The 27,124-nt window shown below is 38.1% G+C and overlaps 1 protein-coding gene across 2 annotated transcripts in view; it reads right to left on the bottom strand.

The window, feature by feature from the left end:
• Positions 1–1,046: 1,046 nt before the first annotated feature.
• Positions 1,047–27,124, bottom strand: part of ARHGAP18 (Rho GTPase activating protein 18) — a 101,083-nt gene continuing 75,005 nt past the window's right edge. For both annotated transcript variants that reach the window (XM_055714479.1, XM_055714478.1), the window contains exons 7-15: positions 24,396–24,487; positions 21,757–21,834; positions 18,793–18,952; positions 16,175–16,257; positions 14,007–14,213; positions 13,047–13,193; positions 7,263–7,387; positions 6,010–6,071; positions 1,047–3,396 (exon numbers count right to left, since the gene is read on the bottom strand). In XM_055714479.1, the coding sequence (XP_055570454.1) occupies positions 3,305–3,396; positions 6,010–6,071; positions 7,263–7,387; positions 13,047–13,193; positions 14,007–14,213; positions 16,175–16,257; positions 18,793–18,952; positions 21,757–21,834; positions 24,396–24,487 (1,046 nt within the window). In that variant the 3' untranslated portion in view covers positions 1,047–3,304. The remainder of the gene's footprint in view (positions 3,397–6,009; positions 6,072–7,262; positions 7,388–13,046; positions 13,194–14,006; positions 14,214–16,174; positions 16,258–18,792; positions 18,953–21,756; positions 21,835–24,395; positions 24,488–27,124) is intronic.

Raw genomic sequence — 27,124 nt, 5'->3', positions numbered from 1 at the left:
AACACATCCAGACCCATCATCTTCCTGCTCCCTACCACCTTCCTGAAACCTCACCAGCACTCACACACACTGCTCGTTGACCTGCAACTCCAGAAAAACATGCCATGCTGCTGCCTGCCTCACTGCTGCTCACATAGGTGGCAGGTGGTTGGGATGACACAGCTTTCTTCTTAGCACCCGTGGGTATCCAGGGATGGCATGTGCACTTCACGCAAGGTGGGAAAGTACAGGAGGCTGTGGAAAGTGAGTTCACTCTCTATGGTCTTTGGAAGAGGACAAGCAGTGCAAGAAAGGTGTCAACACCCCACTCAGGCACTGCGGAGCTCTCACCACCACTCCTAAATATACACTAGAGGATGATTTTTGAGCACAAAACCATCCTTACAGGCTCCACATCATCTTAGCAGCGGTACAAGAGGCCACCACCTGCTGCCCCACTCCTTCCTTCCCCCATCCCAGTCCTCCAGTGTGGGCAGAGTGGCAGGGAGGCATCCAGCACAGCCAAAGAGGCTGCACACAAAGTGTTAAATCAATGGATCTGTCAGCTGGGTGAAAAAAACCCTGCAGATGTGTTTCCCAAGTTGTCAGTCAAGCAAGATCAGCTGGCAAACTGCCCCGAATAAGCAATCCAAGCAACCTTGTCTTCTTAATTATAAACGATTCTTATCAGCTTACCTGAATGCGTCTTGGACTTCCCTTTTGTGCCCTAATTTAATTTTTTAATTATGAGGAACTAAGCGCCAGTATTTTCAATAAATGCTGAGAGGATTGCTGTTCCCTTGCATATACCCAGTAAGTGTTACATTACAGATTTAGCTAAAGTGCACTGTGATTGCAGTGAAATTTTAAACTTTGAGCCAATATTTCTTTTTCCAGCAAGCATTCATGTTGCCAAGACCCCTTCTAACTTATCAATGTCTCTCTTCATGTGCAAAACTACAAACTACCTACAAAGATATAAAGTGTGAAATTAAAAAACAATCACCACTTAGTATCAATTGTGTATGCTTTACATACAAATACAAGAATTCAAATGAGAAAAGAAGTCAGAAAAAACATTTAATTATAAAAGAGCTTTTTAAATTAAAAAAAGATAATGGCACTAAACCAGAAACAAAGTTATTTAAGAGATCATAGCCACAGGGCGGTTGTAATTTTATACTGAAACTGTACAGCTGTTACTATCATCTGCACTTCGCTCCTGATGAGAATAACATCTAGAGTTCCAGTAACAAGTAATCTTTTACAGAACTATAATGTATTATGAAAACACACATCATTTTTGTATTACATGACAAAAAAATCCTTATATTTATTCCATTACATTCATAAATATTCACCTAAGCATTGTACTGGTTTTCTACGCTACTCCTTACACTTAAAGAACAGGGAGTGTAGTTTGTTCTACTGACAAAAGTGATTTGTCTTACAGGGTTCACCCACAGCGGCACAGTGCTATACCATGTCAGGGTACCCAGCTAGATGGAGCATCAAGGGCAGTACAGTCACATTTCATCCTGCTTTTGAGAATCTTTCAGTGCTTCCTTTCCATATGAAGACAGCCTTTGACTTTAAAAAACAATAAATACATATGCCCACAAAATTGTTCGTATGCTGTGGATAACTAATCAGTAGATGTCTAATTTTTCTATGACCTTTCAGAGTTCTGTTTCACTGCTTGTATATGAAAGGGAGAGTTCCAGTGGTTACTTTGGGAACAACACAGTCAGGGCCTGTATTCAAAGCTCAGCAGAAAGGCCCTTTATTCCTTTAATCAGCTTTGATCATGTAAAAAAAAATGTAATTCAGTCCTTGATTGTATGTAGAATACTCCCTATGAGGTCAATATAATTCTGTGTGTGCACTGAAAGAAAGTATTTCATTCCAAGGATATAATTTCACAGTAGTTATTTCAGGTAGTCAGCAGGTGTGAGAACTTAAGAATGGCTGAGCTAGTTTACAAATAAATTGTAAAGTGGTACATAAGTTAGTGAGCCCAAAGCATCGCTGTGGGACTGGGGCTCTGCAGCTACAGCCCACAGCTCTCTGCGATGCAACAAGCCACAGCAGTCTATAATCCATTATTAGTGAATTCCACAGGGAGTTTTCAGTCCTTCCCTGCAAAGTGAAGGACTTGCAATAGTTCACCATTGCACTATTAGTTTTTGAAGTGGTGTAGACAGCATCTATCAACGTCAGGGAAATCGGAACTTGATTTCTAGCCTTGTCCAGGACAGACAAGACATACAGCTGATGGTAGATAATATCCTAAAAGCCTATGTGAACTCCACAGTAGACCTTTACACTGATTTTGAGTGAAAGGTTTGGTGGTTTGCTACCTATAAAATTTAGGCTACAGTTTTCCTCCACAGTTATTTTAAACTTCCTAAAAGTTTTGACTGTGCTAGTAATTGGCAGGCTTTGGCATTCACAAAATGCAGTCTATCAGATGTCCAAAACCAGTGTATGTAATATGGCTGCACATCATTGCTGAAAAACCTAAAGGTCTTTCTAGTGCATGACAATTTTCCATAAAGGACACTGCCAAGAGTGCTGAGCTTTAAAAATGACTCACCTTTTCACATGGTCCTTTCTTTTTTTTTTTTTTCTTTTTTTTTCTTTTTTAATAATCTCAAGAATACAATCAGCTGGAATAGGAATAAAAAATATTTAAAAGATCTAAAATAAAAGCTCCATAGAAAGCATTTTCATAGTTGCTTTTAAATAGTTTTCGGCAAACTACTAGAAAGTGAACAAAATTAGGACTTTCAAATACAAAATATATTGCATTGCAGTTTTTTCCCGTGAATTTCACACTTACTTGGGAAATTCATATAACTGGTTTTAGGTATTTTTAATACCATGCCATTCAGAAGTGCTGATCAGGATTTGGTTCTCTAGTCTACTAGCACTGTAAAGACCTATATGAACATACAATTCTACACAAACAGATTGTAGAACTCTTAATATAAAGAGGTTAAACATCTGTTTGAAAAATAAATTCTTCTGAAACAAGACCTACCAGATGGGAGGTAGATTAGTGCCATTGAAATATTTAAGGTACTTACTCTCATTTCAAATACGAGTAGGAAACTGTGCTATCTCCAGAACTTTTCTGCAAGCAAAACTGAAAAATTACTGGTAATCATTGCTGGGTTTCCATCACTTTTCTTTTTTTTTTAAACTGGATAAGGGACTATTAATATAGATAACAGTTGAACGTTGAAAGGACACACTATCCCTTTGAAACATTCACCCTTACAAAGTAAGTCCACAGGTTGTTCTTGTGCCATTATTTGTGAGTTTAGCTCTGCTTAGATTTTATAACCCACTCAGCATTTGGGTTGAGCTGGTATAGGTCCTTCATGTAGGTATCATCATCAAGGCAGCGTTCTCCTAGAAACACAAGAGAGATGTGGTTACATCAGTACCAAAAAAAGAAAGGAAACAACTTTCAAAGTTCTTGTCACTGTCTTATTCTATTTAGGTTTTTCTTCAAGCCCTCTCTGTAGTATTAAACAAAGGACGATGCAGCTAAAATGCTCTTACCCTTCCTATCTGTCCTGGGGAGGAAGGGGGACAGAGGAAGAGGTAAGGAGAGTAGGGGCTCTGCCACACACATCTGTGGCACGTTCTAGATCACACTTTTCACACAGACCATGTACATGGGAGCTCCCCTCTGTGAAGGTTTAGGAAAAAAGGAGCAATGCCCTGGTCCTCTCGTGGTTCAACATAAACACTAGGTTTGCACAGAAGCCCACTAAAATTTCAGGTGATTTCCCCCTTCTTAAACGGAAAGCTTGAGTAAGGTTTGTCCTTGCTAAGGTGTTCTCCCTATCCTGCTCCTCTTGGTCAGCAGTTCTGCATAGCACTTGCAATGATTGCTGTCCTAGGAGGGAAAAGCAGTACAGCGTTCTCGGTGCATTACAAGCAATTCATTTATGTCTAGTAGCTATGATGAAAATAGCAGATGCTGATGCATCAAGATCTGCATCTCCTGCCACTTCCCTACAGGGAAAGCACTATCTCATGCGTTTGCAGCTATACATCACAGCCCCTCTCATACTCCACTGTGCATGTGGCTGGGGTAGATGGCCCATGTGCCAGCCAGACATTTCCAGCACATGTGCTCCTGAAGCAGGAGGCAAGCAAAGGTGTGACACTGCAGCTGGGTTTGTCTGCCAGCCCTTTGGACTCCTTGCAGGGCAGGCAAGAAGGCAAGAAACCCTGCTCGACCAGGCTTGGTCTCCATCTGCTCCCTCTCCATTTGCTCTCCTTGACAGGTGGCAGCCTGTCTTCCCTCTAGGATTTTTATCCCAACCGACATGACCTGTACTGCCCACGCTGCTGAATTAGGCCCTCTCCCTCACACAGTGCAGCATGTTCAGGCAGAGAGAGCACAGGGACAGTGGTTTGCCACGTCCCTATCCAGTCCCACGCACAAAGCAATGGCAGAAGTCCTGTTCAGTATCCTGAAGCCCTACGACGTACTGAGTACTCAAAAAATATCTGAAGGCTTCAGCACCTCCATCTGCAGGGGACAGGATTGCAGCACTGTGCATGGTACACTCATATGCTTATGCTTATAATTGTACCATGAGCCTGTCGAGGCTTCTCACTTTGGGGCTCCCTCTACATGGGTCAGCCACTTTGGGCAGGGAGAGAGAAATGGCAAGAGATCATGACAGCTTGTTTACTTAAACCTGTACAGCAGGTTAAAGTCAGGAAGTTTCTCTTATCTCAACTGAGAGAATAAGGACCAGCATTTGTAAGGGCTGATTAAAGTTGCAATTGTCTGGAAAGATCCTATTTCATAACAAAACAAATCTGCAACTATCCATGTATTTTCACTGACAGACATACAATTTCTGTCACGTCTAAAGTAATAGTAGGTTGTTCTAGTTTCATTGGAATTCTGTTACAAAAACTTTTTTCTACAATGATTACAGCTCTGTACAATAAATCAGATACTCCTTCAAAAAAATCTTATATCTGGGATCACAGCCTGCTTTAACAGCAAATGTATGTACATACTGGATATGCAAGAGAACATACACTATATTGATCTGCCATCCAGCTATCTTAGTAACTTCTTTTTTGCCATCAGACTTAGTAAAAACACTAGAACATATCTGGTTTAGGGAGCTTAGGGAAGTGTTATTTTTAGCTTACTTTACATCTTTTGGTTTAGACACACACAAAAAAATTGATTTAAAATAGTGATTAGATAAAACAAAAATGCTAGAAGTAGCTATTTACACACAGGATTTAAACATGCAGAGTACAGAAGTACTGGGTATTCATGAAATTTTATAACTTGAAATAAAGTTTAACAGGTAACAGTTAAAAAGAAAAAAGTAAATGTAAGCCCAATCCAATACTGCTTTTAGTTCTTTTTTTTTTTTTCCCCTGAGCATATGAAAAATACTGTGATTAGAACTGACTCCCAATGTGAAAATACTTTTGCATTCATTGAAGAAAATTTCAGACCTGTGTTCAAAATTATCCTTTGGCAATAACCTTGCTGATCTGCTATTTTCTTCAATCAAGAGGGTGTGGAAGATAAAGAGCAGGAAAAACTAACTACTGGAAAATTTCATCACTAGGTCATCTTTCTGGCTGAGTATTTTTTTCCCCAAAGGAACCTGCAAGCAATGCTCAAATGCTGAGCATGAAGGGCTATGAGTTCACTTATTATGCTTTGATACGAACTGATGAGCAAGATGAACTCCCAAACACCTTCCTATCCAACCTTTCTGTGCTTCTTCACTGTACATATCTATCAGGAACATCTGTTACAGCTGCCATCTTCCTCTGGGAGAAATAGTAAGATACTACTAATATGATGATCACACTGACAGCTCTGCTTCCTTCTCCCCAAGGTTAACTGTCTGCCTTAGTGTCAGGGAGAACTAGGGACATGAATAAAACTGCAACCACAGTGAAGCCCACGGACAACATGCCAAGGAATCCTATTCTAGCAAAATGTTGTTCAGAAGCCATTCTTACCAATATTTCCTCCTATTTCATAAAGAAAGACCTCTTCTTTCTTGAGTGTTTGGACATTTCCACTGTCAGGAACAAAACACAATGAATAACTATATTGTGAAAGAGCTTGTACATTGGCCACTTAGATGTGTCTGGGAGAAATTATGCTAATGAAGATCAGCAGTGTACCTGTCATAAATCCTTTGTGTTTATACTCATTTACTGATACAGTAAGTGAACAAGAACACCCTTGCATGCTAGTGCAAATGATAAGTCCTGCAAGTGAGCAATGCACTATAGAAAAGGTAAAATAAGATAGATGTGAGGAAACTGTGGGGTTTAGAAAAGAATTGCATTGTTATTAGCAAGTAGCTTGATATTTACCCTCTGATTTCTCTTTCACTGCTGCTGCAGAAACAAGTATTTCCCCCAAATACTTCCTACTTCTGGAAAAACCTTATGGTTGGGTGGGAGAAAACATATTCTCTCTGGTTTTAATTTTGCTGCAACTAATAGTAGTAAAAAAGACAGTGGAAGAATGAAGTCCCCGTATTACAAGGGGATTATATTATTCTCACTGTCTAATTGTAATAATATATGCTCCAGCACAGCCAGAAAATAACTTTCTGTTAAAAGTATAAACCTCTAAAAAGAGCATTTAGGAAAAAGCATTTCTTAATCTCAACTACCATATTATTGCTTTTGTATGAATAGTTGTATATGCAAATGTGTGAAGTATTGGGGGTTTGCTAAGTCTGTTCTGATTGATTTCTTACTTTGCTCATATATGTAAAAAAATAGATGTAAAAGCTTGATTAAAACTTCTCCCTTTGTAAATGGATTTGGATGACTCAGATGTAGCTTTTCTTTTAAATCACTGTACATGCATGACATTTGCACATACTTATATCCCAATACCTATACTGTTGCTATATTTATATATATTAACAAAATATTTTGTCTTTTCCTCATTTCTTTGCTTTCTAGACTTATTTTCTTGGAGTTCCCTTCTGTCTTGTCCACAGAAATTTACAAAACTGTTCCCAACCCATCAGATTAAATAGCAGTTGATTTTTAACTAACAGCACTCATGTTCCTGAAGGCTTTGTGAGCTTTAATGACATTAGAAGCATTATGTTAATTCCTCAAGCATGTATTCTAATGGCCAAATTTGGCCAAAAAGTTCATGAACTCTCATGAACTTAAAGTACGTAAAAACTTTTTTTATAAGCCACTTTTCCCAAAATGATAGCAAAACAAAAATGTGATCGTACCTTTTCTGGCTGAGAAACCTGGCTACTACATCACCAGCTTTCAGTTCTTCTGTCAGCTGTATTGCCATGGAAACTTTCGAAAGATGAGGCGCTTGCACCCGTATCACTCCCTGAGGAACATCAGCCTGCAAAGCAATAACACTGCTGGAACAAAGCTGCTAGCAGCTGTCTTTGATAAGCTTCTCAAAATACAGTATGGAATAAGTAACTTAGTACAGTGCTCTGTACTTTACTGTACACTTTGCTGCAGAAATATGTAACTACACAGTAATTCATTAAATTACATCAGACCTTCAAATCTCTTTTTAGTAACAGGGAGAACTTTGGAACTAAAGAACAGTAGTGTTTAATTATTTTTCAAAGATGTTAAGAATAACAATAAAAATTACTGCTATATTAAGAACACACTTCGGTATGATAAGAAGCATACGAGATTGATACAGAAGACTTGCTAGAGGCATGAAAGCCAGGCAACCCCCCTGCACCACCACCCCACTAAAACTTCCAGAAGAAACCTTTCCAGTTTCATTTAATCTGAATTCCATGCCAAAAAAAGAAATCACGAAGTATTCATGGGTCAGTCTACTTTAAGTGATTCCTCTTTTCAAATACAATTTCCTTTTAAAACATACTCTCTACTGCAGTTTTTTCTCCCTATTTTTTATTCTCCAGAACATATTCAGCAAGTCAACCTGCAGGTCTGATTACATAATGGATTTGTATTTTATTTCAACCCCAAAATCCTTGATGATGAATATCAATCATATTAGTTACAGAGAAGGAGGACTCCAAAGGACAGTTTTTCTGTTCAACTTGCAGCACATGAGATTTGAAGTTATAAAAGGCATCATTTATTTGTGAATAAGGTCCTAATTTCTGTTCCTGGAAATCTTGAAGTAATTTTTCTATTCGTATTACATTACCATTTACCCAAATGTACTCATTTTGACAGGAGAAGAAATGTGTCTCAATAGTCAAGGTTGATTAAGACAGTTCATTCTCTTCCCCCCCTCTGTTTACTCCAACTGTAAGGCTGAACATTTCTTCTTCCATAATCAATGAAAAAATCTGGGCATCTGTGAATCTAGAATAGGTTCTCTGAAACCATCAGAGTTAAACGAATATAGAACAAGTACAAATGTGAGCAGAATCAGAAGCACAGCTTCCTGGGAAAGCTAAAGGCTCATTATTATACAAGTGATGAGCTATGGTATTAAAAAACTAAACAATCTTTCTATATTCAGTCTTATTATTTACTGATTTAAAAATACTCAACACAATTATTTTATGTCTAAAGCATTAAGAATCACCAAATTGAGAATTTGCTTTGTAGTAATCATGGAATCAAAGATTCCTAAGATTGCAATGGATTTCAAAGAGCAACTCCCTATATTTACCCCTGAATTTGTCAAATCTCTTCTTTAAGGCTTCCACCTATGGAAACAGTGGCTGTAGCCATCTGCTAGGAAGTTAACTCTTGCTTAAAAAGCTTTTGCCTCTTTTCAAACTGTTGGGATCCTCACAAAAGGAAGGGAAACCTTTAAGGATGAGAGGGTTATTTACAGATGTCCCTAACTGGTCTTTCATCAAATTCAGCACAGTACATTTAAATTGGTTTTCATTTTTTTTTATACAATTACGTATGATTGTCTCAGATGATTTTAATGGAGTTTTTCCAGCCTTCAGCTGGATAACAGGTTTAGGATTTTTTTCTATACAGCAGACACATGAAAAATTATTTACAAACCTGCCTGCTTTGAGTATATGAAAGAAAGAACAAGAAACGGCCACAGACCTGTAACATTACAGTCACAGATCAAACAGAATAATTACTTTGTTTATTCAGACAGAATCATTATCAGCTCAGCTAATTAATGCATTTTGCCACTTTCACCACCTGCATTTACAGAAGAACTCATGCTCATCTGCACAGTCTGCTCGTGATGCCTAACTATAGAGAGAACAGATACTGAGCATTCCCCTAGCCCATTCACCGTGCGACTTGGTGGGAAAGAAAACGTGGCCATCAAGCACCCAGGAGGAGAGTCACAGAAGGAACTGTTCTCTGCACAGCACAGTTCAAAACATCCAAGTTAGGGCTTCGTATCGTAACATATAAGCCAGATACTTGTAAGGTGATTGACAACATGCTGAAACGCGAGTCACCTATACCATTCAGTTTGTGAGTCCCCTCTCCTACCTCACAGGCTCTCTCAGGGTGAAGATTACAACACTGAAACCTCTGGCTGAGTTAGGTACTTGCACACTTTAAAAACCTGAAGAGAGATACATCCTTAGTTGGTGGAAAATACACTGGCCTACAACATTTAGTCTGTAGAGCAGGCACAGCAGTCACCTGTGAGGTACCCTTCTTTCAAACCCTTTCTTTTCAGAGGGACTTCAATATATCTCTCACAAAAGAACCACAGCTGCTTGGCTATGGGGTCTGGGGTGGGTCTCGTTAGAGACTCTCCGTTCCATTTTGCATGACACACTTAAATATACATCAGGCTAAATGTAGAGAGGAACGAGGTGACTATGCAGTATTTTCACTAATGACTCAGATGATGGAATATAATAAATACTTACTAAATGTGAGAATACCAAGCAGGAAAGAAGCATAAGCATTATGAAGAACAAAACTGGAATTCAAAAGGATCTTGCCACATAGGAGACCTAGTCTGAAAGAAACGTGATGCACACTTTCTCTTTGAACTGCAAAGTGTTGCACCTAGTCTGGGACAAAAAAACTATAAAACTATATAAAGAGAAATGATTTAGCAGGTAGCAATTTTTTTAGTAAATAATCTGGCACTGCAGTGGATAATAAATTCAGCCAGTCAGTAACGCTAGAGTGTGAAAATCCAAACAGGTTATGCAAACAGAACAGCTACGGGATACAATGGTTATTCTAACCTGTACTAGATAAGGCCAGTAGCATTGTGTTGTGCTGCTAACATAACTGCTCCTTTTTTTGGAACACTTGCAACATACAGAGAAATAAAACGACAGATGGAATAAACCTGACTAATGCTAGTAAGTAAATTTCCTGAGGGCATCTTTCTTTGCCTGGCTAGAGCATTATGCACCCCAACTGCAACATAAAGACTTGATCCCTAATGCTGACCCGGGGCCACAGGTATGTGTAGATATCCTGAAAAGCAATTAATACTCACGAGCCCTCTAGTATTAACCATTCTCAATTAACCCTCATGAGCCCTCTAATATTAACCATTCTCAGCACTGTACAGACATCTTGCCCCAAGTTTGCAGTCAATGCTATTTAGCCTGTCTTAAAAGGGGAAATGTGATTGCTAGAGAGACCTCATCAGAGTGAAGATGAAATTTTATCCAGATGAGCTGACTGCCAATAAGAATGCAGATATTGCGATAGTTCTGGAGGCTATGGAAATGACTCAAGCTCTGTCCAGCTATGTTTAATCATGTGTTGTGCCACAGCATGTGATAGACTAGAGCAATTTTTACTTAGTTTTTATTCAGCTGCTTGCAAGATAATTAGCTCTTAAAGTTTCAAACATTTTTCACTGGAGTGGGGATTCACCACAGTCTGGGTGCCTCACTTGCCATCTAATAGTGAATGCAGTTCAGGAACTGCACAGGAAAATCACCTCAGTTTCAAGTTAAGGCAGTATAAATTGAAAATTTGGGGCGGGGGTGGGAACACAAGAAATTTTCCTTAGAGAATGAGACATTTTTTTACTTGGAAAAATGTATCAAATTGGCATTCACAATGAAGCCTTATGAATTTGTGAATATGATTTTAAGACTAATATGTTCTTCAGGCACCTAAATTACTGAATGCTTCAAATAAGCATGAAGGATTTGTGAAAAACTCGAGCGTTTAATTTTGAAGAAAATCCCCACAGAATTCTAAGGCTTAAAGAAAATTATTGAATAGAAACTTTACATTTACATTTGAGTAAGAATGTATTACATGAGACTTCAGCCCTAACTCCCCAGAGGATTAAAAAGGCATATTTTACTCTAAAAGACCAAGAGCACTGAATTATAAAAAAAAAAATCCAATACCTGAAGTTGTAACAGCATTTGCCTATTCAGTGTATGTGCTGTTATGTCTATGTTGACCAGGGGATGGCAGCAGTATCAGCTCATCATAACTCAGCTGAATTGTATTCAAAGAATTCTTTTCTTATTACACAGTGTAAAACAAATGTCAGTGTTTAATTAGCTGTATTTTAAAATTGTATGTAAGTCCTCATTCTGTGTACAGATTCTTTCATATAGACAGATATGAAAGTAAGGCAAAGTGATGCCTTGGGAATTAATCAATTTCGGACATTAAGAGATGTGTCAAATATTCTGTACAAAATGAGGTAGGAACACTCAAATATAAGTCTCCAGCAGATACTGGATGCAGTTGTTCAAAGGATCCAGCTATTTGCACATTCAAAAACATAAAAAAGGTACACTTGCAAGATCAAACCAGGCAGACTCAAGGGATATTGTAACATATTAATTTTCCATATTCTATTTTTTGGCTTAATAGCTTAAAAAAATGCCTTTATTAGAACATGACAACCCTCTTCTGTACCAGTTTGCCATACACATACTCGACAAGAAAAAGACCATCCAGACCAATGCATTTTCACAAGCTGCCACGAGATGTCTCTAATTCACCAGAATCTTCAATATGACTTCAACCCCCAAGGTGGTCTTTTCATACCACCTAAACCTGATATGTAATCATCATGTTCTCAAGATACACGTATTTGGTGTTACCTGTTTATGTATTTAAAATAACTTTTGAATCATCTGTTTCAAATCAATTATAATTAAGATGCTATACTGTATAGGCTAATGAGCTTCAAAAAATAGTAATTACTAACATCAAGGTACATGAGATACATTTTTTTAATGTTTCAATGTCAGTAGGAACAGCTCAATTAAAATATTTCTGGAGTACAGCAAAAATTAACACTATAATGCCACAAGATTCTTTCTTTTCTTCATTGTAAAGAATGTGTGAGGAGTGTTACACTGAAACTTATGCCTTGGCATCATTGACAGGTCTGGCAGAAGTCAATTACCCAATGGAGAGATACTGAACTGCAGATTATACATACAGGGGTAAGTTGGGAGTAGACACTTGGACAATATTGCATAAGAAGCAGTTTACCAGTTTTTTACATTTGTTTCATCATTTGGGTTTTCTTGGGGTGGGCAGGCTGTGCATGTTCTGGCATGCTCCACTTTACAAGGAATATTTAAAGATTCGCTGAAGCAAAGAATTCAGCGGTTTGGGAAATCCTGTAGGAGGAAGGATTAAAAGCAGGCTTTGTTTTCAAACACTACTAAATATCAATAGGAGGAAGGATTAAAAGCAGGCTTTGTTTTCAAACACTACTAAATATCAAATAGTTAAATCTATGTATTTTTTAGTTAAATGCATGGTCTGCTGTGACTTCCATTGGGCAACAATGCGTTTGAAGGCATTGTCACAACACTTGCGCCGTCTACAGATACAGACGTAATGTACTTTTGTTTCAGATGCCCAAATTGAAACAACCTGCGGGATATCATTTTTCAGAGAAAAACTATTTTGAAAAATCTGGGAAGACAAAAAAACAGCCCAGCCCTCTACATGTGTCATGCTGGTAACCCATAAACTATGAAACCCACATTATTTTGCTATCTATTGAAATTCTCAGTTAAATAAATGTAGGCATCCCCTCTGCTATATCCATTTTTTCACTATAAATTACTGTCTTATTAACAAAGTATTTCAGATGTATGTTTCCTTACATCATTAAGGGTCTTCTCCTGTTTTTCATGCTTTTCCCGGTCATATGCCATCTTTTTCAGAAGCTTCTTCATTGCTTTGTCCTTCTTCTCCTTCTTCTGGCTTTCAGTGTTTTGTTTTCTCACTTGGTTAACAATAAACTTAGGAATCTAGATAAATATAGATAGTAAGTATGAATATCTACATAATTACCTTATGTCACCAACTCATCAAAACTTTCTAAATCGACAGATTGCCAGGTAGAACTTGAAAAAATAGTATTTATTTCCAGTAATAAACAAAGATTCAAATAATATAAAGCTGTGAAACAGTTTACAAACTACTCCATGTATGATGTTACATTCCATTCAGTAGGCTCTCAGGGGAAGAGAGGTCAAATTATGCAGTGTTTTTACTTTCCTCAGCCAAAAAAATTCACTCAACACTTGGTCTGTACAATGGTGATAATCACTTTTCCTCACATGCAGCAAAGGTCAAAACTGTTTAAAGTTGCTGATGCACAACAAAGTCCAAACTTCTTCAGTTGATCTGAGTTAGAGCTTTCCCTGAGAGCATGACACAACCTCATGTTTTATAAAAACACATTTCATATGTTTGTGTGTTTGAATGAAGTTTGGCCCAAAAGGGAAATGGATTAAACCACTGCATTTCCTGCTAATATCTCTAAGCAGAAAAGAATGAATTCCTCAGAACAACATATACTGATAGGCCAAATACAAGAGTTATTTTTGAGTTTACATATGGTACATACAATATTAAAATTCTGAACATCAGAGCTTAACCATGCCGTAAGATGTAATTATTCTGTTTCTCTCCCGTAAGAGTTACCTATGAGCAAGAACCCAGCTGGATGGGGCTATTCTTTCTCTAAATCATGGAAATAAGTTCATATTACTTCTTTGTTCAGTTGCCTCATTTGCAAAATTTATGATTCCCCCCCAGCCCCTTAAGAATACACTTACTGTCCAGAGAAGTTTTTGGTACTGAATCATAAAGCGCATGACATTTGCTGTTCCAGCTGCCATAACAAACTCGCTTTGTTCAATAGTCTTTGAGCCAAACCCATGAAATGTGAAAAGGTTTGGGGCCATCACCATTGCAACATTCTTTAATGTCATTTTATTCTTGTCTCGATGATCAATTACTCTTTGGAGGAATTCAAGCAGTACCTGAAATAACAGCAGAACTTACAGCTCAACTCTGCACATAAAAAAGTTACAAGTGAAATGTGACGTTACGTATTTTTGGAAGAAGCTCTTCATTTCCTAATAAAACCCATTAAAATCAATCAGTAATAGGAAGTGTATATATGTTTGTTTACAGGACTGTAATGTGAGTTTTGTTTCCTTTACGTAATGATATTTTTTTAATTGAAATTGAATTTAGGTAAATAATTTTGTTATTTTTGTGGATAATGCTTTCAAAAGCAATCAAGTGACTTCAAAGCACTGCACAGTAAGGTTTTTTTTTTTAAAACCCTCATTATGTAGGTGCCTAAGTACCTGTTTTGCTGACTGACTGGGTACCAAGCGAAAATGGATTCCAAATAAAATATAAAAATAAATGTAGTTTATTATATTACAATGTAATAAAGGAAAATAGTATGCAATATGATAAAAGGAAACAGTACTAGTCATTATGCATAATATGATAAAAGAGCAATAGGAGCGATGAATCAAATCATTACTGCAAAGCATTACAGTGATTAAGAAAATTATAAATCACCAATTACCACCTTAATAACAACATCCAGGCCCACACTTGAGCTGGGAAGTCCCGTTGCAGCCAGCACCAGGAATCTTTCAGTAACTGGGAAGCTCCTACATGGCGCATCCACCCTTAGGTGAGGCTTCTGACCCAGTCCCAGAGCCTGCCTGCCTTTTTACTCAGCAAAACCAAAACCAGCTTACATGCCTAGTGTATGCAAGCTTTTAAGGTTGTGCCACGTGCAGGCATGCACTGTCTCATGATCCACAAGGTCCGCACACGCCAGGGACATTGGACAGACGCCCGAGCGTGGTTGAGTTACTGTCACGACACAGCTGCACACAGTAGTTATTGTCAGATGGTCCTGCTCACATCCTGTCTGTTCAGGGGGCTCAGGACAAGTACCACCTGTGCGATTCGTTAAATGTGGTTTATAGTTGTCCTTGAGCTCACTGTCCAAGTTAAACAATTCCTAATTAAATACATGATCAAAGACTTTTTCATAAGCAGTAATCAATCATTATTTAATAAACTTTCACCATAGTAGCATCCCACAGATCCTTGTGAAAAAAACTATTGGCTTTTCTTAAACTGAAAGTGAACACAATAGTACCACCTGTCATGATTATCAAAACATGGAGCAGCTGGTTCTGCAAGGTTTAATGATTAAACCACTGCATTGTGAATGACAGGTAGCCAGTCAGAAACTGACAATCTTCAATTAATTCAGTTCCAGATACTTGTAACTCAACTCAGGAGCCCTCCTGACTGCCTCCACACAGTAAATAAACTCAAAAAGAAAGTCATATTTAAACAATAAAACCTAATAGGATCTTTTGCCCGTAATAAAAGATGTTCTGCATCCTACGCAAATCCTGAAAATTCATTTTTGATATAATATACTCTGAAAAAAGATGAATAGCTTTTCTACAAAAGGACAAGCCCAAATTGGAAGACTCCACGTAACATGCTGCAAATACCAATAGGAAGTGTAAATTTCTAGCTTATTGAGAATAGAAACAAATAGCACAGAGAAAAGTGTGGAATAAAAATGAAGAGCTAAACCCATTTCATAAAAGCAAACTTTCACCCACAGTATTCTAACACTGCTTATTTTTTGTATTGGAAGTTACAACTAAGGGGAACAGAACTTGTAAGAGAAAAGGTCATTCACTTGGAGATTATTATTGCAATCTCCTGGAACAATTTCAAGTCACATTCTTAGAAGTCATTTGGGAGAAATTAGGGTCCTAAGGTTGTTTTTTTCTGAAGTTGTGTGAAATATGAAGAAAGAAAGAGTCACTAGTTTCAGCATTAACTTTGAACTGAAAAAAAAATGTTAAAAGACAATAGCATTCATTACAGTGAGTTCACAGAAACAGACAAAATACTTGTGTAGGAAAAAAGTATTAGCAATTCTAACCTTCAGAGTGTCTCTGTTTGCTTCAGGTAGAAGGAGAACCAAAAGATTCAAAGCTTGCAGTTGCTGTTTCTTCGTTGGAAGATCTGCCAGTGAAGCACAAGAAACTCAGTGTTTTAAAATTGTCATTTGTCCTCTTCAAAAAGCATGATTTCAAAGTGGAAACCTCTTGCAAAATGCTGAATGCATACACATGGCTAATTGTCATAGTATGACAAATGACTGGCAGATCCTGATATTCACTTCCAAATGTTCTTTTAGTATTCAGTTGCTGTATGACTCAGCAGTCTTCTGGCAATATTTTCTAGATGGCTTGTGATTCTTTATTTTGTAGCATTACAAGAAGAAATATTCAGCTAACGCTTCCTCCCTTTTTGAACCTGTGCCCCAACACATGAAAGGGTATATTCAAAACTGCTTTCACAGTTTCTCTGATTGCCTTAACAGTTGCATAGTCTCCCAAGTCACCCACACAGAATGAATACCACATGTTGCTGAATAAGACAGGTCTCCAGCAATGTAAGCAGCAGCAGCTGCAATGGCAAACCAGTGGGGATAAAGCCAAGAACAGAGAAGTTTAACACATATCTATGGCAGTGAGTGCCGTACCAAACATGGCAAGCTATAATATTAGAAAAGTGACATTGGCTCTGCCTTTTACCCAATTGCTCGGTGGTGCGTCATTCACCCAAGGTGCAGGATGAGTGCATCCCTACACTCCTCCACCTCCTAGAACAGCTCCTACGTTCTGGCGGTGTTGAGCAGCAGAAAACCCCAACTCTCTCACGCTTGTCACTTGTGATAAATTTCCTCCTGTGACACTTTAAAGGACATGCTCTGGCAAGTCTTCTCAGCAGATTCCATCAGGCCATACATAAAACAAGTGATCAAGGAGTTACCTGCACTTCACATAGTCCTATCACACTATTTCAAAATTCAACAGGGCTGTTCTTGTGCATCCTACTGGGATCCCAACTAAACTGCTATTCCAAATACCTTTCATCCACATTAGTTCGGGAGATACCGTCAAAAAAAAAAAAAACCAAACACTTCAGCAATGAAACAAAAAAACCCTCTTTCTGACTTTCTACCATAATAAAAAATTAAGGATCTGAATAAATGAGTGAGAAATTACACAGCCATTTAAAATATGGAAGTAGTGGTAACAGTGTATCTACTTCCTCTAGAAAGACATACATAAAAGTAAGGCATGTCACACCATGTCACAATGCCCAAAAAGCAATGAGAATCAACCTTTTCCCAGGAAAGTAAGGAAAAATATAGTTGCAAAACAATTAAAATGTTACTTACATCAAGGTTTCTGTCTGTTCACCTAAATAACAGCTGAATTGTAGTTGTTTAAATTACTTAAATTAACAACTTAAATAATCTGAATTAAGTTGTTTAAATATTTAATTCTAACCACACTACTGAGTCACAGTACCGTGAAAAACACTGATTACTGTCACAAAGATGGCCCTTTTTCTCTACCACCTAATCTTATTACATGTAACCAACAAGACGGGGCAGACATTTTAAACAATGGGAGGCTATGAAGTGCTATGTCTGTTTTGCGTCAAAAAATGTAGAAAGTGTTTTGCATCCTGACACCTGAGTATTTTCCGGGTAAGTAAAACCACATAAGCCTTCACACAGCTCAGGAGTGGCAAGCAGAAACCCTCCTGGCTCCAATCAGTATCCAGTAAGTGAAACAACCCTGAGGAGCTGTTTGCTGCATCATTTGAAAGCATTCCAGCCAGCTTTAACTTGCCACTCAGTACTGCAAAATTACACCACTATGTAGCAGGCCTAAGTACCAGCCTCCTACACCCACCTGCTTAATGGCCTTGAAAGGCAGCTCACAACTTGGAGACTTGACACAGCCCACAGTTTATAAGAATATTTGTCTCTCTGCCTGTCCATGGGAATTCCCTGAAAGTGTCCCTAAGAACCGTCCCCATTGCTCTGCCTGCAGACAAAGGGGAATAGATTTTTCTGAAAGTTCCACTCCTGTGTTGGCTGGGGAATTAGTGTATGTGGGTTCTCTGCTCCTGATTCGCTATCATCAAGCTGCTCTCTTTCAATTACAGCTGGTATGTTTGCTGCCTTGGTGACCAGTTGGTAAGGAGGCCGTTTTCACAGGAACTTGCTGATCTCAAGGGACCAGGGTTGACCAGCAGTTCTGACATTCTGCTCTAACTTTTCCTGTTGTAAATGGACAAAATACCCTAAACAATGTAAATTACTATTTGTTAGATTTCCTGCAGAACTACTATGTCTTTGCTGTTGTTTTCTTTTGAAGCAAATATTGTTTATAAACTGATACCATCATACACAATTTCCTATAACCCATCTATACCACCTAATGACTATCAGAAACATCAGAAAGTGGTAGTGTACCTCCATTTCATGTGTAAATTATTAAAATAGATGTTACATGAAAAATGTTATTTGTACATTAGCAAAAATATGCCCAGTCTTTTCTCAGGAGAAGTCATAGTGTTGTTATTCAATCTGTTTCTGAGGTTCATATATTATTAGTGAAAATACTGCTACAGCAAAGAGGCACTTCTCTGCACTGGTATCAACTCTTCGCAGCTGAGAGAAAGGACACTACTCACTCTGTACATCTTGGAAAGCTTTGAGATATTCTACAGTGAGGAGTGGCTGAGGCAGTTCACGGATGAAGAGTTTTAAAAGACTTGCTGCATCATGTTGCTTTACATTTTCCCAGTTGAAAGTCCCTTCATAAAATTTTGCTTCCAGTTCTTGGCAAAGACTCTGAAAGGCAGTAGATACAGAGAGCACCAATATACTGGGCTGCTGGAAGTCATGCATTATACACACAGCAATACTTTCCGTAATTTGAAAAAGGGGAAAAAAAGGGACATCTGAAATATCACTTCAGGTGCTGATGATTTTTCCTATAAAAAGATAAACTGGGGACCAGAAGAACTGCAAGCAAACACATAGGAATAGGCAGTAGATGGCCAAATCATATAGGAAGAAATCCCATGGGCCTGCCTTAGGACCATATGAAATACACTATAAGAACCAGATATCACACTCATTCACGTAAGGGTTACAACTTCCCTTCCCCCAAAATATTAAGATGCGGCTGATATACATAGCAACTCCAACACTGCTACCTAAGGGTATGTATGTAATGCATGCATGGCCATTTTCATAAACAAATATATTAATTATGCATGTTGACACAGAGTTTCCTATCAAAACATACACCAAGGTGAGGCTCATTCTCTTTTCAAAACAGGGGGAAAAAGATTTGTGGGACTGAACACCTGGATGTCTTGCCATCTACAGGGCATTCCATGCTGCTGGCCACCTACAGCTTTGCCTAGCACTGGATGTCAAACATGCCCTCTACAGAAGGGGACTGCACTGCAAAACACCAGGTTGACCAGCAGAATAAAGAGCTCTGAAAGTCTCAGTGATACCTTGTAACTCTGGGGGAGGAAAAGGGTGGAATACTGTTGGCAGCAGACATTACCATATACCTGCCCTGCTCGCATTAGCAGTGCTCAGGCTTTCAGAGGTGTAAAATGGGAACACGCTGCAAGGGCTGAGTCCTTCTTAGTCTGCCATTAAGCATTAGTCCTGCCCTTGCATCCACTTAATTTATTTCTTAGGCCGGCAGAGTGAGAAGTGGCCTCAGTATAGGGCCAGTGGCCCTGAGGCGTGTCTCACAAGTCCCTCCCTTCTTCTTGCCTCAGTTCTTCCAGACAGAAGAGGAGGACAGAGAAACTGGCTTGTTTTGTAAAGTATGTGAGAAGTAGTTATGGAAAGTGCTATGGAAAAGAATGGCCTCAATTATTTATCTGGACAAGAAGGGCACATTGGATAAAGGATACTAGATATGTTTTTAAGATACTGTTCTCATTAAATTTAACTTTGCTCTAAGGGAAAATGGATCTATTTCCAAAGAAAATGTGGACACTGAGGTTGATATAAAAGCTGGATGCTCTCAACTGTCCTCCAGAGAGATCTTCTGTCTCCCCTGATTATGCAGGGGGTTCAAAGGTACAAAGATCCTAAATCAGATGTTTAAAGTCAAGTGGGTGTGATTTCCTGCTCATCAACAAAAGCAAGCTTTAGAAATAAAGATGAAAATTCTCCCGGAGTGTCATCAGCTCCTCCATCCACATTCAGACCAAAACTGTGGCAAATGCAGTATTAAACATCTAGATAAGATTAATTGTTTTATCTGAGGCAAGGGCAGAAATGTCAACTATACCTTGTAATGTACTACCACTTAGATTTTAAAGTAAATGTATTTAACTATGGAGTATATGCAATGCCCTTTTTTAATAACTCTAAAATCTATCAAGATAGCAAAGTATTTTTTCTTGAGGTTATCTGTGCCTTTCTATAAAACTACATAATGGGGAAAATATTTTCTTTTTCTGTAGGAGAAAAAGGTTTAAGAAAATTCAGAGAAAACATCAGTCCTTTAGAATGCTAAATTCTTTGGTTTTCTATACAATTTCCTATTTGAATAAGTAAAGGAACTTAGCATCTTTGCTAACAAAACAATTGCTTAATTCAGAGAAGTAGCTCCTGTAAATAAATACATTAAAAATTAACGGAAGTCAAATAGTGAATGATTCTCTGCCTGGGAAATCATATAAAATGAATACAATCAAAGAATAAACAAATAAAAAAATAACTCCAAGATAATTCCAGTTTGCAGAACTGACGAAAAGTGGAAAATAAAGACTGGAGGAGAATGTAAACATTTTCTTTTTTTTAAATTCTTCATTACTGGTAAATAAACAAAGCCAATTTCCATACTATTCCCTTCTTTCAGTTGTTTCTAATGAACCAGCTGCTGGACCAAGTTGTACACAACAGTCTGGCAGATGTCTTGGGACAGCTGAATCCACTTAAATGGTCCTTTCTGTTTAGAATTTAAGGCCAGTTCAGACCATCTTTTTAACACATTGACTCTTGGCGCAAATCATACGGCGTATTTAGTTTCCTGCATTAAGGCAAATGCTGGGGAAGAGTCTGCATCTAATTGGCACTCACTCCGCAAAGTGTCGGTGTGCACAGACGTGCCTAACAAGATTGTGCTTAGTGAGCTGAGTAGTTATACTGCTGTTCATAAAAATAAATGTGAGAGGTTCTTCAGTGCATGCTGGCTGTCTTGCTCTATAACATAGGTTAAGTCTAGCTATTAAAATAGGCTCACAACGCCAGAGAAAAGCTTCCTCCTGGGGTAGAAAGACTGTGTATGAACTGTTCAGATGATTAAGCTGGTTCAGGGAAAAAGCAAAAGGCTGGAAACCTCGTGCCAAGAATTAATGAGATTTTGGCACAAATGAATTTGAAATGTAGCCTTGGCTCTCCTTCAAACTTAACTCCAGTCTTCTGCCCAAAACTACACTGGATGAAACCATCAGCCTTCTGGCTAATATGACTCAGTTTTCTTTGTAAAGAGACTTCGCTTTCTGTTTAAGATTTTCATAACAGCTTGGTGTTAAAATATATTCACATGACAAAATAAAATAAAATAATCAGGTATGATCATATGGGGGATGATAAGAATCTGTGCAATGTTTTACCTTTACTCTTGTTGCAACTCCTGGTATTCTCAGAAGTCCTTCTGTTTCCAGAGTTGCCTCTTCTATCTGGGCAATCAGCTGTGAAACACAAACCATGAACAAAGATGCCAATTAAAAATTACTGGTAGATAGTTCTGATATATTGGAGCCTTTATGTATGTATCTGTGTGCATGCGTGTACGTATATGCATGCATTTGTGTATGCAGACACATAACAAGCAGACACACAAACACACAGTTTACAAATGGATTACAGTTATTGTAGATTTAGAACAAAACCTTTCATATGGCTCTACCTGTTTTATGAACATTATTAAAGAAGAGTTTGTCTATTTCATTGAAAAAGAAAACTTTTTTAGACCTCCTTCAAGTCTCCTCCAAAGACTGAAGCAGTTTTTTTCCAAAATTACTCTGGTTTCAAAAATAAATCCCAATTACTATCCTTGTTAAAATGTCTCCAAATCAAAACAGTTAAGGTAACGTTAGAAATACAGTACTAATTTTCTCAAAAATACTCTTCTTTATGACTTTACCTGGAAAGAAATAAGTATTTTTAGGGTTTAAAGAAGTTTTGTAAATACTGGCATTCTCCTAACAAACCCAACAGTCTGCAATCCTACACATGGCTAGATAAACTAGCAGAAATTCTGTAAAAGTACTTAAAACACAGATCACAAATTCTGTTTCTCTAAAAGATATGCCTAGAAGTATTCACTGAAGGATGGATTTAAGAGTATTCAAAAGAAATCTGTAAATGTCAAAAGCCAATGACATCATTTTAGCACAAATGTTTTTCACAATGTTTAACTAGGGCAGTGCCTTTGTTACATACCTTCCTGTGCCAGTTCTTGAGTAAGAAAAATTATGCAACACAGTTGTGTATTCTCCAATTACAGAAATTAAAGGAGGTTTACCTACCATTGTATTTATGTAATTGATCAATGTCATAAAAAAGACCAGATAGAAAAAGCCACAAAGTTACAAAACAGCACTGAAGTTGTCACCCTGGTATATGTTCCTTGGTTAAAAAGAAAAAGTGCTAACTGGCCACATCCAACTCTCTGTACCCAGCTTACACCAGAGCATCAGCTGCCACTTTCATCTGTCGAACACAAAGATGCTGTGGGCATGTTATGTGACTTGCCACCATCACCATGTCTAGGTGGTGGGGAGACAAAGGTCTGGTGGCACTGCTGGTGGCCAAAACTCCTTCACACACGCTCACTCACCACTAGCCTCCTGCTTAGGGCAAATCCCTTCTTCATCTCTATCAGGACTGCTTTTCATGGTGCTTCATTAGCAGGCCAGAGTTAATTACTATCAGCAGAAACTTCTGGTGGAGATACATGGATCAGTATTACACTCAGATTTTCCAGTCAGAAAACCCCTAGGCTAAATTATGTCATTATTTTTAACTGTAATCCTTCAATGTAATAAAAACTAGGTGTATTTTTTATTAAAGATTTTCTTTTTAATTAAGCAGCTTTCCTACTAGCTTGGTTTGTTTCATTTCAGTGATATTCAAAATACATTTAAAAAGCAGTATGCACAAAAATGTTCTTTCTTGCACTTATACAAACGTGAGGTTTTATTTTCATATTCTCATTTAAAGAATAACTGTATTCAGAATGATGTCTGCACCTTGCAAAACAAATCACATCTGTAAGCTAGAGATGTTTATGTAGAATTTTCTTCCTGAAAGCTTACTGCGTTACTAGGATAACACAGTGATGAACCACTTTTTGTCATATGATTTCTTTTTTTCTAGATAGCATCTTTCCCAGAAATGTATTTTTATGATCCTGGGGAAGTAATTTTGGCAATGAATGACACAGCAATAGGTTTGAGTGTGAAGCAAAACTCAAAGTTTTCTCTTTCTCAATAAATAACAAGCCCGTCCCCAAACCTACTGAAACAGTGATGACACGGCACTGTGCTTCTGTCAGTGTTAGGACAGGTCCACACACTGTGGTCTCTCCCTTCTTATGCAATGAGACCTGCTATGCATGGCCAGTAAATCCAGGGTCTCCATCATCTTTCCCATTATCTTCCCCATTACCATAACATGATACAGGCCAAAGCGTGCCCCCCATGTACCAAAGCAACAAATCTTCTGGAAAAGGGCTGCTGCCACCACCACAGGAATGATTCCCACCCACTAGCCACCTGCCTTGTGGTCCAAACCACTTCTGAAAGGAGAAAACCGCTTCCTAAAATGGTAGGTTCAGCCTGTGGGCTAGGGATTGAGAATTTCTACGGAACTTAAAGTATTTGCTCTGACAAAAATAAAGGGCATCCCTACTGATGATGGAAGTTACACCACGTTTATGAAATGAAATTTGGCTGCAGTGGGTTCTTGGATTAATTGGCAGTTTCCACAGGCTTACTGGTAAACTTGCCTAAAACATGGAGACCAGTTATAAAGGAATAAAGTTTGGTTTTTGTTAACTCAAAATATAATTGATACAAAGCAAATTATCACATTTACTGAATTAATAAGTAAAGCTGCAAATAAAAGTTACAATAAATTTGATTGAATAGAGCAATATACTGAAAATTGTGCTACAGGGAGCAAATAAATCCAAGACAAAATATTATTTGGTTGTCATGTGCAGGTTTACTTGTTGGTGCCTATTTACCTTTTGAAAAATCAGTGGGATCTTGGTTCCTGGCACCTTCTTCTGATCTTGTTCCAGTAAAACTGGCAGTGGGACACCGAACAAGCCAGAGTCTGAAGAATAATTCAAAAGAAACTGAGATATTATCCACATCTGTTCCAGTACATATGATAAAGGCAGAAACCCACACTTATGAAACGATAAGCCTATTCAATACATTCAGAGCTATCGACCTTTTGTTCAGTGTGTTTGAATGTCTTTGTCAATCAAATTATTACACAAAGCATTCTGCCTAAAAGGATTCATTCATCTTTTCCTTCAACCGTAAATCAGGAGTCTTCTGTTTTGACTTCAAATTGCCATCCACATATTCTGCAGTACAGTGAACTGAATTGCATAAATGAACCATCTGCATGGTTCTGGTTTGCAGAATGGATGTGATGATGACCCTCAATGCAGATCTTCATCACTCAATGCAAGTTATTATAGTTAAGATGCAAATGGCATGAGTAAAATATCCAGAAACTTGGCTACTAAAATAAGACATGTAATTATCACCCGGAGTTACTCTGAACGTTTCTCTCTATGAGGGTTTTGAAAGAAGAGCTTTTCAACCCCTGTGCTTTTTCATTATATAACACCAGCAGGATAACAAGATCACCAAAGGTGTTTTGCTGTTTCTTTGTTGTTTTTTTTTTATTTTGGGGTTTTTTTTTGTTTTTGTTTTTTGTTTTTTAATAAAAGCAAAAATACAGTTAAGTCTTGGTTGAGAAAACAGCCTTTACAATAGGGGTAATGCAATGCAAATAAAAAAAAAAAAGAAAGGAATCTAGTCTCAGTTAATCTAGCCCTCCCTGATGCAAAACTAGTCTTAGTCTTCAAGTAAATGGGACTCCCATGTGTTTATGGCCCAGCTGAGTAGAAGTGAATGACCATTAAAAGAGAGATATAGTAGTAAAAACTAACCCAAAGTTTACTGATACAGAACTTCTCTCAGAAGTACTGATAATTGCTATATGTGTGGTTTTTCTGAAACAGCATACAATACATGTAGCTAAAAGCCCCTGCTTGGTATGATGCCATGCCAATCTGAGCACAGAACAGCTGTAATTACTGAAAATATGTCAGCCCTTGAGATAATGTGATACATGTCAAAGAAACCATCAGTTTCAGTGACAAATCAGGGAGTTCTTGTACCTCTATCAGCATAAAAAGTCTACCTATAAAACATGTAGGGACTCATACATACAGTCAATATCCATACCCCATAGTTTTATCGGTTTGAAGATCTTGTCAATAATAAAAGTTTCTACTGAGATGAAGTTGGAGAAACAAACTGTAGGAGGTTCATAGAAAGGAAGGGCTGAGCACAGCACAGTGTTCCCCAGAAGAATTATGTTTTCATCAGTTTTACATACTCAAGCCAAAGGGGAACAGGCAACAGATCCACCATTGTATGAATCAATTGGCCAAAGAACACTTCAGGAGGGAAGAGGCGAGGGTCAGGCAGAGCAGCGCACTGAAGGCATTACATTGCAAAAGCAGATCTGTTTGGCAGAAAGAGTGGCTTGTCACTGTCTACTTCCTACACATTCCCATGAGTCTAGCCCATCTTTTTTAACTTTTAGAAGTTTTAATCAATTCAATGTTTTTCATGACTGCCTGTCATTCAGATAAATAATACTATGAGTGAAATTCAATGAACAATAAATTTGGTAAGAAGAATCAATTAAAATTAAGATCCAAAATACAAGAAAAGGAAGTGTCTTGTCCCCATTTATTAGTGAAAGCACATGGGCTTCTGCAAGAAGAACAAGCATTTAAGGGATCAAGGTTTCATAAATGTTTCTGTGTATGCCTTTTGCATTCAAAAACTGATTTTCTACTACTGTAAAGCAAAGAGCATATTTTGAAGAATCTATTGTACCTTGCTGTATATTTCTCAACCCTTCCTGTTGCTTTCAGTTGTTTAAAAAGAACTGTTGCACTGTCACATTCACTGAACCTTGACAACAGGGTTTTGGCCGAAGCAGGCTTGTGATTAACTAGTAACACATTTCAAGCTCTTGTAAAGCATTTAGCAGAAGCCAGCAACACAGAAAACAAACAAAGCACTGGAAACCACTAGCATCTGAAATTGGTTTTCATGTGTCCTGTGTTCCCAAGAAAAGCACTGTTAATATACACACGCTCCAACAGCTTGCAGAGCAAAATGGTGTTGCAGCTGACTCGACACAGTCTGCAGCAGCCCAAATTTTCCACTTAATATTATGTCATTCAGAAAAAAACCCCTGCATTATGGCCTGAGTAAATACTGGATGGGCAAGGCCTATGTGACATAGGAAAGTCTGTACCAGACAGAAGAGGAAAGGAGGCGACAAAGGTTCCCAGCATCTCCAGTCAAGGGCAATGAAAGCAAAAAAGTCAGGTAGACTCACAGAATTATTTAGGATAGAAAAGACCTTTAAGATCATTGAATCCAACTGTAAAAGCAGCACAGTACCTACCTTCAGGAAGTCAGGAAAAGAATACCCGCAAGGAACACATACACGTGCCCTCCCAGGGAATACATCAGCACATACAAACTTCTGTGAAGCAATTCTTCCCGCACAGTGTGCTACTAAGATAGTTCCCCTTCTTCACTCCTTGGTTTATCTGCTCAGTGACTGACTGGAGCTTTAATTTAGACAAAAAGCACGGTCCTGTAGCCGGACTGACTATATGCATGAATTTGCTTAAAGTGAGCCTTG

This window comes from Falco cherrug, chromosome 6, assembly GCF_023634085.1.
Source record: "Falco cherrug isolate bFalChe1 chromosome 6, bFalChe1.pri, whole genome shotgun sequence".
NCBI lineage: Eukaryota > Metazoa > Chordata > Aves > Falconiformes > Falconidae > Falco > Falco cherrug.
The sequence above is the reverse complement of the archived record's forward strand: the minus strand, read 5'-3'. Positions and strand labels throughout refer to the sequence as shown.